Source organism: Lygodium microphyllum, chromosome 2 (assembly GCF_053477565.2).
Source record: "Lygodium microphyllum isolate KBCC chromosome 2, Lygodium_microphyllum_v1.1.10, whole genome shotgun sequence".
Lineage (NCBI taxonomy): Eukaryota > Viridiplantae > Streptophyta > Polypodiopsida > Schizaeales > Lygodiaceae > Lygodium > Lygodium microphyllum.
The window spans coordinates 99,190,296-99,209,406 of NC_141136.1; the positions used below are offsets into that span (position 1 = coordinate 99,190,296).

Here is a 19,111-nt window from a genome sequence, read left to right on the forward strand (position 1 = left end):
GTCACCATCATCTCGTCAGCTTGTCACTGTTGTTTTCTCTCTCTTGCAGCCTATGTTTGCTGTTTTCTCTCTCTTGCAACCTATGTTCATTGTTTTCTCTCTCCTCACTTGCGTTTTTAGTCTTTCTCTCTCTTAAACTACCATCTATATCAAATCTAGTCTTCCTTGGCTACGCTTGGTGGTGTTCAACATCCGGACACTACCTTGCTACGATTTGGAATCCGTTCGGAGTACGACACACTCTCCAACTCATTACCCCTACCCTGATCCTTGAGATACAAGAATTTGAGGTACAATATTCATTCACTACATAGTGTGTTTGTTGCATGAGCATTGTATATTCAATAGTCATATCATTTCATTCATTCTCCCAATTCATTGTCTCTGAGTTACCCTAACCCTAGCTATATTCTTCTACCAGTGTGTGTTTTGTCGTATGGTATTATTTGTGTTTCTATGTTAGGGCATTTTCTTCACATGGTATCAGAGTTGAGTTCTCTGAGAGAAACCTAGGCCTTGATCTGAAAGCTCTACGCAAGAAGTAACAACAACAGAAGGACAAATGACTTCAAATACTACTTCCACACCACTTCTCACATTCGAGGCATCCTTTGGCTCTCGGACTGTTATATCCCACTTCGAAGTCTTCAGGTGTCGTGCATACATACACACGCCTAATTATAAAATAGGAAAGCTCACTTCCCAAGTTGATCTCCTTATCTTTGTCAGATATTCCTCCAAAGCAAAGCCCATTGTTTGTTTGATCCTCAAAGAACAAGGTGATCATTAGGAGAGGCGTCATCTTTGACGATAGGGGGTATCGTGCAGTCCTCAGCACAAGATTCTGATCCAATCCCTCCTTCCACATCATTGGAGATCGTGCCTACTGAGACTGATCTACTACCCACTCCTAGACTACCTGCAGATTCTTCAACTCCCAGGCCTCCTCTACGAGACCCATTAACTCGCTTATACCAGCAAACCATGCAAGATTCGAGGATCTTACCACTGAATTCCACTCCACAGTTGAGGAAATTTGCTTATATGTATTTCTAAAGATGGGTGCAATTGTGGCCTCTTTTGTGAGTTAAACAAAAGCTTAAAAATAATGAGCGTATGTATGGGCTCATTATGTACGGTTTGGTTCTTTTAGAAAGCTGTTTGCCCTTTTCTCTTTCTTCTTGTCCTACTATTTGTAAGAGCCTTTGTCCTTCACTCTGATGTCCAACTTGCACCTCAACATCATTTGCGTCGCTATTTACAGCTAATTACACAGCGCATTCTGAGCCGAATACATAGCAAGAGGCTCTTCAATAGCCTCAATGGCAAGAGGCCATGGAGAAGGAGCTAGATAGTATTGACCGAAATGAGACTTGGACATTGGTGGATTGTCCGAGCCACAAAAAAGTCATCGAGACGAAGTGGATTTTTAGAACCAAACTAAAGGCTAATAGGACTTTAGACAAGTACAAGGCTCACCTTGTCGTGCAAGGATTTCAACAAAAGCATGGTATTGATTATGAAAACACCTTCATACCTACTGCACGATTGATATCTTTTCGGTTATTCCTTGCGCTAGCTACTCAGCATGATTGGCCAATACATTAGATAGATGTCAAGAGTGCCTTCCTGAATAGTTATTTGGAGGAGGAAGTCTATGTGGAGTAGCCGCTAGGAGTTCCTTTGCGAACCTGAGGGATAAAGAATTCCGCTTACAGAAAGTTGTTTATGGGCTGAAACAAGCATCGCGATCTTGGTTCCATAGGATGGACAAATTCTTACAAACTCACGGATACCATTCTATCCCTTATGACCCGAACTTATATGTTCAGTCTATCTAAGGAGCTTACTAGTGGCACTTCCCTTCCCTTGTGACTCTCCCACCATTGTCTACTCTGACAACCAAAGTGCCATTGCCCTTGTAGGCAATCCGATCATCACACAATGGATGCAGCATGTGGGAGTTCACTTCCACTTCTCCAAAAAGCAGATTCTTCAAAGCGGTCAACCGGCAGGTTCTTCAATACCTTCTACCCAATATCAACTTGGATACACCCTCCCTACTTCAAATTGACAGGGAGAGGGTGCTTCCCTCTTGCTTTCCCTTCTAGTTTGAGAGGGAGCAACTACTTCTCTTGATAGTCACAGTGATTATGCTTACAGATTTTAGATATCCATTCATTCATTTGATCTTTTGTCTTGTACTTATGGACATTTGTAACTTCATCCACACTATCAAGATGACATGATTGTAAAAGGGCACTCCGGTAAGTGAACAATTCCCCTGCGGGGCACGGTCCAAGTGGCACCTTTGCATTGCATTTTGCATGAGCATGACATCTTGCATTACCCCCTACATTCGCATTCTGTTCATGTAAACATGCACCTGTGCGTATTTATCCCTTTTCGGTATTTTGGTATGGTCAACTCTAGATCCACCATATTCGAAGCATTCCACATGGCAATCTCCAAGGGGGTTCCCTCTAGCTTGCTTGCTTGTCTTGCTTGCTTCACATATTTGCTATATTTGTATCACCCACACTTTAGTCGTTTTCCTTCTTCACTGACACCCAATAATGGTAGGGATAGTTTGCTTGTTTTATGAAGAAACTTGGACTTAACCATCCCTTATCACTCTCTCGTTTGGGACACGGATACTCAATAGAACAAACCTTGATTTAAAACCCTCACTCAATGTTGAATCTATCAAAACTACAAAACCCTCCAAAAAAAAAAAAAAGTCCATAGTTGATTCCATCCGCCTTTGCAAGACTTAGTAGGCCATTGAGCAATCAACGTGCACTCTTTGTCTGATGCCCTAGCCTCTCTGAGGTGATCACTTTTGCTTCCTTGGTAAAATAACCATCACCTCTATAGTCTTAGTAGGCCATTGGTTAGTCGATGCACACCCTTTGTCCAATGCTTTGGTTGCTTTGGGGTGGGACACCTTGGAATAAAAGATTTTTAAAAAAACCAAAAGGGACTTGCCTGGCCTACTTCTCGTGGCACCCTTGTTCGGCCTGAGAGGTTCCTATTGAGGTAATGCATTAGCTTCACTTAAACAACCCCAAAACATGCTTGATTAAGGAATAAACCTTGTTTCTTTAAAAAGAAATGTGTTCCTAGAGAGTATCTGTATTCCATAACCACAAACCCATTTGTGAGGGTCCAAACTTTCTATAAATAGGTATGTTGCCCTCTATTCAACCCTAATCTCATTTTGGCAAGTTTTAGGTGTTTTCAGCTTGCTGCCCACACCCCGTTCGCAAAGGACATCGCAATTCAAGCTGTCAATTGTAGTCTCCACTCATCTGGCACCTGTTTCCGGCCCTCCATTCTCATCAATTTATTGTTGTTTCCAACCAAGCGACTGTTGTTGTCCGTCATCGAGCTGTCGTACAACCTGCCACATCAGTATACTATTGCGTTTGCAAGCCCCAGCTGCCGCCCTACAAATTTTCTCTCCTTCAGCTGTCACAATCATCTCCTCAACCTGTCGCTGCTGTTTTCTTTCTCTTGCACGCTGTGATTGCTGTTTTCTCTCTCCTGCAGCCTGCGTTCACTGTTTTCTCTCTCCTCACCTGCGTTTTTAGTCTTTCTCTCTCTTGCACTGTCATCTACATCAGATCCAACCTTCCTTGGCTGTGTTTGCTAGTGTTTGACATCCGGACACTACCTTGCTGCAATTGGGGATCCGTTTGGAGTACAACACACTCTCCAGTTCATTACCCCTGCCTTGATCCTTGAGATACAAGAATTCGAGGTACATTATTCATTCATTGCATAGTGTATTTGTTGCATGAGCATTATATATTCAATAGTCATATCATTTCATTCATTCTCCATATTCATTGTCTCTGAGTTACCCTAACCCTAACTCTGTTCTTCTATCGATTTGTGGTTACTTGTGTTTTTGTATTAGGGTATTTTCTTCACAGTTCCTACTCTTCTTGGTATTCTACAAGTTTTGACACTTGTTTTTAGTATCAACCTTTCCTCCCTATTGTACCTTCCCCTATGTATCGCATGATTTCATAATCCTTGTACTAGGGTACTTAGGCAAGTGAACAATTTCCCTGCTAGGGACACTGTCCAAGTGACACTTGCTGCATGAGCATTCTTCAGCATGTAGCATACTATGCATTCCATTGTGCAAAGTACCACTCGACAAATCCTAAGTTGTTTCCACTAGCAGATCACACCACCATCCTTCTTTCCATGATACTTTATCACCTTTCCCTCATCATCCACATTCTCGAGTAGTAGAGTGAGCTTGTACTGTTTTGTGATGTGTTGGGTGTACCATCCCTACTCCTGAAGATTTTGATGAGGTCAACCATGAGGAAGTTGTCCTTACATGGGATTCAAATGATGCACATGCATATTCTACATTGCTTTGGAGTATTTCTAAAGAAGTTTTACCGATGGTTACCTCCTGTAGGATAGCTCCTAAAATATGGTCGAAGCTCCAGATGTTATACAAGGCACCTTCCACCATGCGTGCAGTGACCCTTTATGGCCATCTTCAACAAATAAAGTTTGATTCTAAGGCCGCCATACAATCATTTTTGCTCCATGTTACACAAGTATAGGACCAGCTTCAACACATGCAGTCTACCCTTCTAGAGACACATCTCATGGGAACAGTCCTCTACAAGCTCACCCCAGAGTTTGATGGAGTGACGAATGCTTACGCAGACATCATATGCACTTGTGAGCTTCACACCTCCTCGATGTTGCTTGAGCATGATGCATCTTTGCATTTATAGCAGAGGCTTCCATCTCATTATGGAGATTCCAGTGAGGCCTTTACAACTTCAGAGATGGGTGACAAGAAGAAAAAGTCGAAGGCCTAGTGTTATCATTGTGGCAAGAAGGGACACTTGCGAAAGGATTGCAAGGAGTTAGCAGCCTCACAAAAGAAGAAGAAGAAGAAGCGGGATGCAAACTCATATGATAAGTTATCCTCTTTCTCAAACTCCAACTCTAATCCTCCGGCCAAGGCAAAGTCCAAGGCGTGAACATGATCTGCTTCTTCAAATTGAGGAAAGGGCTTGGTGGCCCCTTCCTCTATTGCTTTCTAGTCCAAGTAATATGGTCATCCCTCATAACTCTCCAGTACCCAAGAGGGAGTGTGAGAGGGTGGTGAGATGGGATTGGTGAACCTTATCTATACAGGTATACAAGTGCACAAGTTCCAGAAAAGGACATCCCTGACACATCGACCTAAGTCTGCTAGCAAGTTCAACCCTAGAGCTAGGATTGACATCCAAGTTCATGATGAGCTAGTTATTTGACAAAGAGCAAGCTTGGCTCCTAGTCTTGAGCTCACCTTAGGGGAACTTTGGCGGTCTAGCCAAAGATGGGAAATCCATGGTTAGATATGTTTTAAGGCATTTTTTACAGGATGGTCTTGTGTGCTACTACAAGATATTGATGACATAGAGACATCCTATGGTTCTTCTCTATTTTTAGGGGCTGGTACGATCAACATTGACCTCAGGTCGTCTCCAAGGCACCTTGGTGGTGGCTTGATCACCCACTGCTTGGGTATCCATGGTTCTACCCTGGTGGTTCTATGTTGTATAGACTATGATGAGTCCTTATCATTGTATCATTGTATTGTATCAAATCACCCATGATCTCAATGAGGGTATTAGCAAGATTGCCAGCTCATGTACGAGTCTTTGCATGCCTAATGGACTAGACACATTTGTATGGATTTTAGGCATTTTTATTGTGGTCATTTCATGTGGTTTTTGGCATTTTATGCTAGTCAGCCAGCATTTAATGCCATTCGATCAGCTGCTGGTTATGGCCTATTTTGGGCCTATTTATTCTGGGGCTCCTCCTTGTACGCAATTGTATCGTGTTTGGTATACGGATTCGATTTCCCGAGCATCCTTCTGAGTTCTCTTATTTGCAAGGTTCTCTCTTTCTTTCTTTCTCTTCTATATTGTGTTCAATAGTCTATTTCAGCACTTGTTTATGCTTCCATTGTTGCATCCACTTCTAACAAGAGGAAGATGATGAGAAAGGTGCATCAACATTACGAGTATGCCACCAAGAGCCCCAAATGCTTGTATTATCATGCACCACACCCTAGTCTTCTAGAAAGAAAAGAGTAACAAAGGCGCGGGGTGCCGATCAATGCATATGGCACGAAAGAGAGACCAACAAAGAGCAACCATGTGAGTTTGCGCATTCAAAATAGCCCCATCACCCATACTTTTAGGAGTGCAAACTTGGCTCCAAGAGATCCAAGAGATACCAATGTGCAAAGAGTCCTTTCTCAATAGCATAAAGATGATGTATCTAGTAAGATCCTTCAAGGCAAAGGCAATCCAAAGTAGAACCGGTAAAAAATAAGTAAGCACGGTTAGCATGATGGATTGTGCCATTTTAAGGTGCACATGGAAAGGCCAAGCTTGCAACTTTTACTGAATAAACTTGGCTTTAAGTTGTGAGAAATCCATTGTAACAATTGCTTTGGCTGAACATCAATACCCAAGGGATTGGCCAAATTGGCACCTCCTCACACCAACTAGAGGCTAAGACTAGCAAATATACATACATCCATACCCCCAAAGGAACGTATATACCAGAGCTGTCAACGAGAGCCAGAGACAAAGGAGCACCACATCTCCCGATACTCGGTGTACTATGAGATTCAAAGCCACTCACATTGTTTGTTCAAGGATGGATTTGGGCCATTGTGGAGATTCACGAACTACACTAACTAGAGTTGCCTCAGTCTTTATCTTTTGGAGATACAAGGACTAAGACCATCGTCAGAGGTAGAAACTCAACCTACACTTGAGAGGAGTATTGAGAAGTCTCCTACATTGCCTCACCTTACATCCATCCAAGCAACAATGATGAATCATGCAATCCAACTTGGCCAATCCGAACATCCTAGAACCCGACACATATGCAACAACATATGCATAGGAGGATACAACAAATCATTGCTCAAGCTAGAGCCAGACCACCAAGGTCTTCTCTACATCAAAGGAGATCGAGACTATGCTCCATTAACCAATAAGGGATTTTCTAAGATGATGTGCACTCTCGTACTATCAACTAGTTTCTTTTGTTATCAGCATATATTTAGATTTCTTTTATTGTTTTCTTTATCCCAAGGTACTTGTATCATTCTATAAACGGTTGTGCCTTAAGGTCTCATAGGTCATTTTGGCCTCTCACAGACATTAATAAATCATTTCACCCCCCCCCCTCTCTCTCTCTCTCTCTCTCTCTCTCTCTCTCTCTCTCTCTCTCAAAATAGATAATTGTATTATTTACAAAAAAAGTACAAGATTACATGATTACAAGATGCAGGATGGCCTAGAGCCATCCTGCATAAAAACTCTGTGCGTGCGTGCGTGTGTGTGTGTGTGTGTGTGTGTGTGTGTGTGTGTGTGTGTGTGTGTGTTCTATTTTCTTATTAGCTTGTGCATTTGCTTCCATATCGTAGCGCACTGATATATTGGTGGTCTGCTACACTCAAGATCCATTCATGGAAGAGAATACTCACTGGCACTCTCCCTTCGCATGAGAGACAATGGTTGTTGAATAGCCTATACTCATCCTTCTTGTATCTCTTATTTTCATCACTCATTCATTCTTCTTCTTCTTTTGAGTTCTTGTTTGAGTATTAGTCATGTTCATACACTTTCAATGTTTCTCAACAAACCTAACATATCTTTATAAGTGATCCCTAATTTAATGTGGATGTCAAGTCTACAGAGTGCTGAACGTCAAGCACAATGGTTAGGCGAGACTAAAATATCTCTTTAGTTCTAAGAAAATCCCTTCATTATATTGTGAACGCTTGATTTCGCTCAAAATCATTGTAAGTAAGAAAGAAATCATGTTACATATCTTGTGTAGCTTCAAATTTTAACAATGTCTCCATTAGTTTATCTCTCCATTGTGTAAAAGTTGTAGTTAAGAATCAAACTTTGCAAACATGAATCCTAATCCTTGGATAGATCAAATGTAATAACAAACTAATATTGGATTGATACAATCTGAATTGTAACCCAAGCTAAGAATATGAACATTGACCAAAAGTGAGATTGAAACCGACGGTGAGAACAATAATATTGGACCAAAACTCACCCAAGTCCTAAGGTCATGTACTCAATGAGTACCCAAACTTAGGTACACTTGAGCTAGATCACTCACATAAGATACTTCAAAAGTCTTGAGTCTTTTGCATCATCTTACAAATAAGAATGATAAAAACCACATAAAAACAACAGAATACTCTAGTTCTCAAAATGAAACTTCCAAATTTAGGAAGTATATCATGGTGCTTCAACCAACTCCTTGAAGCAATACAAACTGCCCTCTTTTACAGTTTTTGTCATGGATCTCATCCTCAAGGTTCCTTAGATATAACGACAACCATTCTTAATTGGGTTTTTGGATTGCTGTATTCTCCACTGGTGGAAGCAAACCTTTAGGAAGCTTTGAAATTGAATCAGTAATGTGTTCTTGCAGACCTTTGAAACTTGGCAATATATCAACCGCCACTCATGAACTTTCATGTGCAGATGCCCTCACTCAATAAAAACTCAAACTGTCTAACAAAAGCCAAGGCTTTTTCATTCTCAGCTCTACTGCTAAAGTAGGAAGACTTAGCCTTCATAAATCCTGGTTTCTAAATGCATTACGCTTACCAATATCTTGTATTGCCTCTAATCCACCAAATTATCCGACTTGAGTGGTTTTCACAACCATCAAAACAACTCCTGCTACATTGATAAGACTCATTTACACAGTGTCAATGGAGATAGGCAAAACAGCAGCACAAAAGTGCAGTCCGCATTGGCCTTGTTTGTATCACGTTCTTTGAGCCTTGTGAGAGTGAAAAATAGAGGCTTGGAAACAAAGCTTAAAAACAACCAAAAAATGAGCCAATGCATCTCTGGAGTTCGGATGCCATTTTATACTTCTCTCTAAGAGACAAAATGAACTTGTATCACATTCAGCTGCTTCATCTCTACAAGATTAGAAACAAGCAGGCTTAAGTAACATACACAAGATGGCAGTAAGAAATGCATGCCTGAGGGTCTCTGCGCCAAGCTTGATATAACATGCCAGGAACCTCCCGTTCCATCATCAGCTCCCAAGGGAGGCCTCCATCCTTCAGCAACAGCTTGCTCTGAAGTTCTCTCAAGTCATCCTCTCCCACAACAGACTGAACCAACTTGGGAATATCTGAAGCCGGCTGTGCCAAATGTTCTTGTGGTCTCTCTTTGCTACTGCCAATTTTAAGGAACATGTTCAATATCTCCAGAGGAAAGCCAAGGCTAAAATCACGAAAGCTCAAACAGATTTATTGTAAGCATTCATGATACAGATATCGCATTTCTGCAACATTAAGCAAACATGGCACCAGTGTCTACTTTGATCTTGCCATTGGGGACAAAGCAGAAAAATTTGGCCAAGTTATAAGAAATCAAACAACCATAGCTGAAGACCCAAAAGCAAAGACTGATACAATACCTTTCGTTGGACAGCTTCCGAGTCTCGGGCCACTTCCATGCTCTGAATTTAAGCCAACATTCTTGCAGCATTTGACAGGCTGTAAATGCAGTCATGGCGAACCAAATTCGCCGGGCCCCGAAGCCTGGTGGACTGGTCCAGAGCAATCGTGGCCGGCTTCTGATCCCAAAGAAGAGCAAGCTCGCCCATCGGGGCTTCCAGGCCCATCCAACCAATAGGCCCACAAGCACGGCCACCCACAAGGGCACCAACGATGCTGAGAAATCAAGCAAGGCCTCGAAGATGGATGACTTTGCGGAGAAAGAACTGTGATAGTGTCTGGTGCCCTCCAATTCCATGGCCAGGACCTTGCCCTTCTGCAGGTGTTAAAAGGGAATGACACCCTTAAGAAGACAGCTTCTTGCGCCAAGTCCACCTGCTGCTAAGCATCCATAGATTAATCATTACACCACCTCTCTCTCTCTCTCTCTCTCTCACAGCAGACAGATATGTTTCTTTTTATTTTCACGTGCATTGTGAAACCAAAAGGATGAGATCTGACGAAAAGAAAAAGGCGTACCTAGGAGACATGGAAGATGAAGACAATGGGGCTGATGATTCTTTAGAGAGCCTCTCTGTGATGAACCTTCTGATGTGCCACTCTGAGAAGGAATTACACAGAGAGAAGATCGATCGAAAGGTGAGACCCAAAAGCGCACGCGCACAATAGATAGAGAGAGAGAGAGAGAGAGAGAGAGAGACGGATCCAATCATCCAATAGCGCGCCCGGACAATGACAAGCAAACGAGAGACCCGCACCGAGAGAGAGAGAGAGAGAGAGAAGGAGCGAGTTAAATGCCTATTTTTGGGGTCCCAAATCTTCAGTTAAGGGCCTTACTCGCCTTGGAACCTTAGAAAAATATGATATTTTTCTAAAAAGGGTTGAAGTGTGCTGCAAATTATGAAGGGCTTAAAAGATATTGTCAATTTTTTTAAGGGTTGAAGTTTGTCACAATCTTAAAGGGCATATTAATTCCTAGCGCCTTTCTATTTTAAAACTAGACTCATTTCTCGAGGCAGATTAACAAAAAGCCAAGTGACACCAAGAGAGCAAAGTATCATTACTAACCAATGACTTTTTTAATGCAATAAAACAGGTTAGCAAGAGTAAAATATGTATACATCATCGATCTATTGGTAGTTATATTAGGGGCCACACCACACACAAGTAAACGAACTTGTGTGTGCATTGGCAAGACTTGGAGGTATTCCATCAACTCGATGGGGTGGTGAAATCATCGGTCCATGCGTATTTAGACTTGACTACATGGACTCATGTAGGTAAAATTTAGATGCATGTGTTATGGCTCTTATCCAACTTATGGAAGCTTCTTAATCGAGGACTTACATTATACTTTCTTATTGCAAGCGATCAAGGTTGATCTAGCTAGAAATAGTAATGGTGAGAGCAATATATTGTTCATAGCTAATGACTTATTTGTTATGATACATTTTACTTATTATGGAGTCATCCAATTGAGCTACAAGCCACACACAATTAAAATGCTAAGCATGTAAGTTCCTTGACTTAGAAGTATGAGAGAAAGGAGAGCATAAGAGATAGAATAGATGAGAGAGGATGGGCGACGAGGAGTATTACTACAAAAGTGTCAAATTTTATACGTCTCACACCTTTTATACCTATATATCTTCCCAACTTCTTACAATCCATCCCTTCCCAAAGGTTTTTGCCCACAAAAACAAACTTACAATTGCTGAGAAAGATGGAGGAGATAGAGTACTACTCTAATTTCAGCTATACAAATTATAGGAATTGAATGAAGAAATTAAGATCTAGTGATCGAAATGAAAACATAAAGGAAAGTCTCTACCATATACATAAGCCAAATATCTTCAAAAAGAAATTTAAGTCTTTAGATATTCAAGAAACAAACTCTATAATGAATAGACAACTTGCTATAAGAACAGGCCACCCTGCTAAACAAAATCTGCCATAACTTCTTATAGAAGTATCCAAATGAAGTGTGCCACTTGGCAAACGTAAATATTGAAGAGTACTTTAATCATGTGTAAGTAGCATATTTCTAATTATTAGACTTAATAAAACTATTTAAAAACAAACTATTGTGTAGCCCCTATTTGCATCATAATTGGCTCCACTACTAAATATGCCTTTGTCACCACTAATGCATCCTATAAGTAAGAAAACACATCTAATATAGAATCTAGCCTCCAAGAACCTTCCTCAAGTTGCAAATCTCTCCATTTGATCAAATACTCAATGATAGAATGAGAGCAAATCTTCTTCTCATGCTAGCCTATGATCTCCTCAGGGATGTACTAAATAAGACCTTCTTCATCCATAAGAGGCAACTCATCAATGGTTTTCACCTGAGTACCATAAAAAGATTTAAGCTGTCTGACATGAAATACATTATGAATCTTAGTGGAAGAGGGTAGTTTCAGTTTATATGCCAAGTCTCCATTGTGTTTTAAAATCCTGTAGGGTCCATAAAACCTATGAGTAAGGTTATTACTGGATCTATCCTTCAAAGTAAAGTAACAAGACTTAGGTACCTTCAACAAAACTAACTCTCCTTCTTGGAACTCTAAAGGTCACCTCTTCTCATCAATATACATCTTCATTTTATCTTGGGTCTTTCCAAGATTCATCTTACACTACTGAAGAAGAGTCTACATTCTTTCCAATTATTCTTTCCTATGAGGGGCTTCACACTGAAAATGATAGTGGGTAAGGGCACCTTGTAACCATACATAGTCTCAAAGGGCGATGGGTCTATAAAATTAAGCATAATGTAGATGGTTCTATTAAGAGATATAAGGCTAGCTTGGTTGCAAAAGGCTATGCTTAGATGTACGGTATAGACTATGAATAGACATTTAGTTGCTAGATTGGCAACTACATTAGGTGTGTGACTGCTTTGGCATAAGCCAAAGGTTAGATCTTGTAGCAGATGGACATGAAAATTGCATTCTTGGATGGCAATTTGCAAAGACAATTGTATATGGAGTAGTTAATAGGTAATGAGTATGAGCATTCCCATATATGTGCAAGTTAAAGAAGACACTCTATGGACTAGAGCAAGCATCTAGAGCATGGTCTAATAAGACTAGAGAGTATCTTCTCAATGTTGGTTTCTATGATTGTGATGTGGATCACTCATTTTATATGAGGAAGGGTGATGTAGGTACGTTTGTCATAATCATCTATATTGATGACTTGATTATTATAAGTGATAGTAATAGTGGGATTGTTGATGTCAAGGGCCTTTTGAAGTAGAAGTTTGAGATGAAGGATTTGGGTAAGTTATGGTATTTCCTTGTTACCGAAGTGATTAGATGTGCTAATGGTATATGGTTGTCCAAAAGGCAATATGGTATGGATATGTTATCCAAGTATGGTATGGTTACATATAAGCATCATTCAAATGCCATTAGAACAAAACGTAAAGTTGAGTGCTAAAGTTGGGGATGAGATAGAAGACTCTACTATTTTTAGGATGATAGTAGGGGGAGCTTGATTTATAAAACTATCACAATTATGTTATTGGCCTTGTGAGTTAGTTTATGCAAATGTCTAGAAAGCCCCATTTGGATGCAATTAGATGTATATTGTGATATATGAAGTCCACCTTGTATTACAAACTTTTTATAAGGCAAGAAATGATGCATAGGTATTTGGAGACAAAGATGTAGATTAGGCTAGTAACATATTTGAAAAAGGAATCTACTGGTGGATTCATGTTTTCACTTGGTAGTGCAACACTTACTTGGAGTAGCAAAAAGAAACCTATAGTTGCTTTATCAAGCTTAGAGGCTTAGTACATTAGGCACTACTATGTCAACATGTGAGGTGGTATGTCTACCAAAGTTGTTCGATTTGGATGTTCAAGTACATGTTCCAATTGTCATTCATTATAGTTCGCTAAGAATCTTGTATTCCATGCTAAGACAAATTACATTGAGGTGCATGAGTATTTTATGACAAAGAAGGTACTTGCAAGTCAGATCAACTTGGTGTATGTCACCACATAGGATTAGGTAACATTTTCACAAAGGCATGGGGTATAGAGAAGCTTCAATGATTTTGAAGCTTAGTTGGACTTATAGAGATGTAGTTGAGATTGAGGGAAGTGTTTAGATGAAAGCTTGACATAACTATATCGATCAAGCCTACAAATGCAAGTTGGTGCCCCACCTCAAGGTACACAATGTGAGCCTATTGAAGCCCTATTTATCTAATCCCAAAAATGTACTTGATAACAAGGAGAGATGAATGCCTACTTAAGGGATTCTAGAAGTAGAACTTGAAAATATCCTTGAAACAAAAGAAAAACCTTTAAGGAGTGAAATCTTAAGAGAAAATATTATAGAATGGAAAGAATATACTAAAAAGGGACTACTTGGATTGATGGGACAATTCTTTTGAAGAGGATGCCATTTGGGTTGATGAGACAACACTTTCAAAAGAATATCCCTACTTCCTCTTAAGATGAGGACATCTTAATTCCTCTAAGGGGGGAAGGATATAATGTCCTTATTATGCAGTTGATATCAATCAAACAACATGAGTTTCAAAATAAGTAAATTAATGTGCAAAAGGTATAAAATAAGTCTTTCTAATTATGACAAAATGTAAGTAGTTTTTGATACATTTGCACATTTAAAAATTATTAAACATGGGTGTAATTAACAATATTTAACATGTATAGTTAAAATATAAAAAACTCTGTAGATTTTAACATATCTATTTAACATCAAAATTGAGAAAAGGTAATTGTGTAGACATGTTCATCTCAAAAAATTAAATCACTCTACAATTTTACACCCCTTAATTTGACACTTGTTGCTATATTTTGGCAGTGATATATGTAAGCACATTAGGATTGCCAAGGTAAAATTTTCCCTCTATATGAGTTTTTTTCCCCCTGACCCTATATATATGCTTATTTACTTTTAGAGCATACTTAGCCTTGTAACCCTTCTTTATTGATACCTCTCAATCCACTTTGAGTTGTGCACTCTTAGGCTTCTTCTTCTCCAAGCTATGCACTTGTATTTTTGTAATCTTAAATCCAAAAATTGGTTTTAGAGTAGGATTCAATCTCTTGGGTATATTCATCAACACCCTCTGCTTGATTTTCTTAAATTGGGACGAGATTTGACTAGTATTCACATGTTAACAAATACTACTAATTTGCCCATAAGGGATTATCATCATGATATCAATAGTATGCAAGCTAGATTATCCTTTTGTGCAGAATTTTTTATATTAATTATTTTTATAAATAAGTGTCCTTATAGTCTCCTTTATATTGTGCTGCATAGCAAAGGTCAGTTTGTATATATTTCCCTCTGTGCATACAACCTTTGCATCAAGTATAGCCAATGTCCATGGCTAGAAACAATGATGCATTCCATATGTTATTTGATGAGGACAAGTTGGATGGAACCAACTATCTCTTATGGCTGTATATGATACATTGCTTATTGGTGGCAAAGAGACTTTGAAACATGGTACATGAAATTGGTGTTTCAAAAGCTACAAGTTTAAATTTAAAAAAAAAGAAACATGTGATGTTGAGGATGCTATCGATTTAGGTTTTGCTGCTAATGCCATGAGGCATATTCCACGGTGGATTCCGTGAGGTTTTGCAGTGGATTTCGTAAAACTATATTTATTACCAGGGCTTCTACACAAGGTGGATTCCTTGTGCGAGAAGTTGATGGGGTCGCCTGTTCTTTTCGGGCGTCAGATTAATTTAATGTGCAGGTGGGTGATTCCACAAAATACATATTTAAATTAATGGACGTTTATGAGTTTAGAGTGCACTCATATTGAATTAAGGTTAGTACAAAGTTCCAACCTATTTTATTATTTTGTAGCTGGAGACTGCTACGTATTCACTTTTGTCAGTTTAATTTTATATTATTTTCTAATGATTGTGAATGCTTCAATTGATGTGTAGAGCAGGCAATGGTGGTGTTGGGAAGCACCGGACAATGGCGTGTATTTGGATTACCTAGAAAAAATATTATTTTTAATGGACGTGCATCTTATCATTAAAGGCGTGGCGCTAATATTTATTCATGCACGCTTATTTATTAAAGCGCTTGACAAACATTTATTATTTTGTACGTGCATAGACACTCGGTTTAAATATTTCATTATTGGACATTGTATTTGGGCATAGCCCGATTTTTGGGATGCTCAATCACTTTACTCTTTATTTGGGCAAAAGCATACACAAAAGCCAAAGCATACTAATTGTAAATTGGGCTATTTTTTATCTTAGAGATTAATAAAATTCATAAATACATGCCTTGTGAAGTGCTCACACAAGGCATGGGGGGAGATTGTACCCAATTTGTCTTCTTGTCTCATGTCGTGCAAACTCTCTTCTTGCTTTCATGAAGTTTATGTAGAGTTCTTTGTTTTTGGGGACCTTCCAGCACTCACTACGCGTGCATATAGTATCCGATTTGCGCACCAGTGGTATTAGAGCGAAGCTAAGATCAAAGGCTTCCAATTGCTTACTATCTCACATGAAGGCGAAGCGCCTGGAACGAATGGGCTCTACAGGCAGTCTCGCAAACCATCAATACCAGTGTGTTCCTAGTGGTGAAGAACCCTTGCTGTGCTGTTAGATTGCAAAGGACCACTTTCAAGCGGTCAAATCGCAAAGAACCACTTTCAAGCGGCCGAGGACCACTTCCCAAGCTCTTTTGCAAGACGTTTTCTTCTCAGAGAAACATATAAGAGAATTTCAATTAGTTTCAGCTTATAAGCTTTTTAAAAAAGCTTAAGAAAGAGCTAAAGCTCTTTAAATTTCAATGTCTACGGCAGGAGCATGTTCTCAACGGTATCGAATCTGACGACAACATCGTCTCGTCTTGCGCGTTGCCAAAATGATTTAACAAAGCTTTTTCTTTAAAAGCTTAAAGTTCTAAGCTTTCCTAAAGCTTCAAAATCTCAATCTTAAACCTTCCCATAGTGGGTGTTCACACCAAGCTTATCTCGAACCCGTTTTGCAATTCCTACAAGCCTCTATTCACACCTGCAATTTGATAGAGTCAATTTTCAGCAAGCAGGCTGTCACACGTATACAATACGGAAGACATAGACCGTCATCAATTACCATACCCACAAAAGAAGCAAGATCGCAAAAGCCATGTTTTTAAAAAAAAAGCAAGCCTTGTAAATCCAAATTTGAGCTATACTCATCCCTCCAATGAGATTTCGAGTGTGTGAGGTTGTTTCAGATTTTGCAGGACGTCCGATCAAAATATGGAAATATGGAAGATTTTATGACCGAAAATGATTTACCAAAACCAACTATGGAGCAAAAATTGGACACTATCGTGCCCTAAATAAGATCACAGTTAAGAATAGATATCCAATCCCTAGGGTAGATGACCTCATGGATAAACTACAAGGGGCCACTATTTTTAGTAAGATAGATCTCAATTTTGGATATCATTAAGTACGATTGGAACCTGGCATTTTCAAGATTGCATTTAGAACTCAATTTGGTCATTATGAATTCCTTGTTATGCCTTTTGGTTTGACCAATGCACTAGCTACATTCAATCGTATGATGAATCGTATATTTTTGAAGTATCAGCATTGTGTAATTGTTTTCTTTGATGACATATTGGTTTTCAGTAAGAATGAGAATGAGCATTATGAACATTTATCTTTGGTTTTCAAATTGTTGAAAGAGAATCAATTATATGCTAACCTTGAAAAGAGTGAATTTTTCCACACCCAAATTGAATACTTAGGTCACATTGTTTCTTCTGATGGTATTCAAGTTGATCCTAAAAAGATAGAGACAATTTTAAATTGGCCAATTCCTAAAAATATGCATGAGTTACGCTCTTTCTTAGGCCTCGCTAGCTTTTATAGAAAATTTGTGAGAAATTTTTCATTGCTTGCATTGCCTTTGACAAAATTGTTAAAGATATGTGTTGTGTATCATTGGTCTGATAATCGGCAAAAGTCTTTTGATTTATTGAAACATACTTTAACACATGCACTTGTTTTGCAATTACCTGACTTTAATCGACCATTCTTTCTAGTAGTCACTGATGCTAGCGGATCAGAAATAGGAGCTATCCTTATGCAAGACTCACATCCCATAGCCTATTCTAGTTGCAAACTTAAATCATCTGAACTGAAGTATTCCACATATGATAAAGAATTATTAGTTGTAGTTCAAGCCTTACGTCAATGGAAACACTATCTAATGGGATCCGAATTTATGATCAAAATTGACCAGCAAAGTATTAAACATCTCCTTAGTCAGCCACAAATTTCTGACTGTCATATTAAATGGGCTCCATCCACTTATCCAATATCAACTAGGAAGATAAAATGTTATTGCCGATGCATTGAGTAGAAGATCAAGTATCCATAATATTTCCGTTCTATCTTTTGATTCCCTTATTCTTATGAAGGATACCTATGACCATGACCCTAGTTTTCAAGCTAATTGGAATAAAGTGGTTGCTAATAATTGGATTCCAATTGATTCTTTGTCTTATTCTGATGGATTTATGTTTTATGGAAAAATATTGTGTGTCATTGCTCCATTTAGATCGTTTGTATTGCACGAAATTCATTGTCCCTATATCAAGGCCATACAGGTATTATTTCCACTTTAAGAATATTGGTTGAAGATTTTTATTGGCCATAAATGGAATCCAATGTTTCTAACTTTGTTTCTGAGTATTTAATTTGTTATCAAGTCAAGCGACACCATGGTAAGCAATATGGTTTGTTAATGCCTTTACCAATTCCTGAATGACCATGGGAACATATTTCAATGGATTTTATAACTGGTTTGCCTAACACAAGCTAATCATGATACGATTTGGACTATAGTAGATCGATTTAACAAACAAGCATATTTTCTTCCATGCAAGAAAACATTAACTGCATCTTAAGCTGCACAATTGTTTTTGAAGGCTGTTTTCACTAACCATGGTTTGCCAAAAGTTATAATTTCAGATCGTGATTCTAGATTTTGCAATCATTTTTGGACTACTTTTTTTGCTAATTTAAGTACTAAGATTGATTTCTCATCTGCATTTCATCTTGAAGCCAATGGACAAACAGAAGCTACTAACAGTACAATTCTAGATCTCTTATGTGCACACACAATTTCAAAACCACAAACATGGGATACACACACATCTACTTCAATTTGCATACAATAATACACCACATACAGCTACACATAAAGCACATTTTGAAATCATTTATGGATATAGATTGCCTACACCTGTTACATCATTGTCAAACAAAGTTAAAGCTGCTGATGATATTACCAATACACATGCTACTATTTTTGTTGAAGTTAAAGATATGATTGTGAAAGCCCAGCAATCATACACTAAACAAGCTAATAAGAAAAGAAAAGCTATGAGTTTCAATGTTGATGATTATGTTTGGTTACGCATTGAAAAGAGAAGATTGTAAAGTTTCAAAAAGATTCACAAGATCAATGACAATGCATTCAAATTAGAACTACCCCAACACTGGAAGATACATAATACTTTTTATATCAGT

General features: G+C 38.8%; 1 protein-coding gene across 2 annotated transcripts in view; it reads right to left on the bottom strand.

The window, feature by feature from the left end:
- Positions 1 to 10,279, bottom strand: part of LOC148040070 (uncharacterized) — a 40,093-nt gene extending 29,814 nt beyond the window's left edge. The window contains exons 1-3 of one of the 2 annotated variants that reach the window (XM_087696571.1): positions 10,076 to 10,279; positions 9,517 to 9,931; positions 9,074 to 9,272 (exon numbers count right to left, since the gene is read on the bottom strand). In XM_087696571.1, the coding sequence (XP_087552697.1) occupies positions 9,074 to 9,272; positions 9,517 to 9,854 (537 nt within the window). In that variant the 5' untranslated portion in view covers positions 9,855 to 9,931; positions 10,076 to 10,279. Of the gene's footprint in view, positions 1 to 9,073; positions 9,273 to 9,516; positions 9,935 to 10,075 lie in introns of both variants that reach the window. The other variant, XM_087696570.1, reaches the window with a different exon arrangement.
- Between the last annotated feature and the right edge of the window lie 8,832 nt (positions 10,280 to 19,111).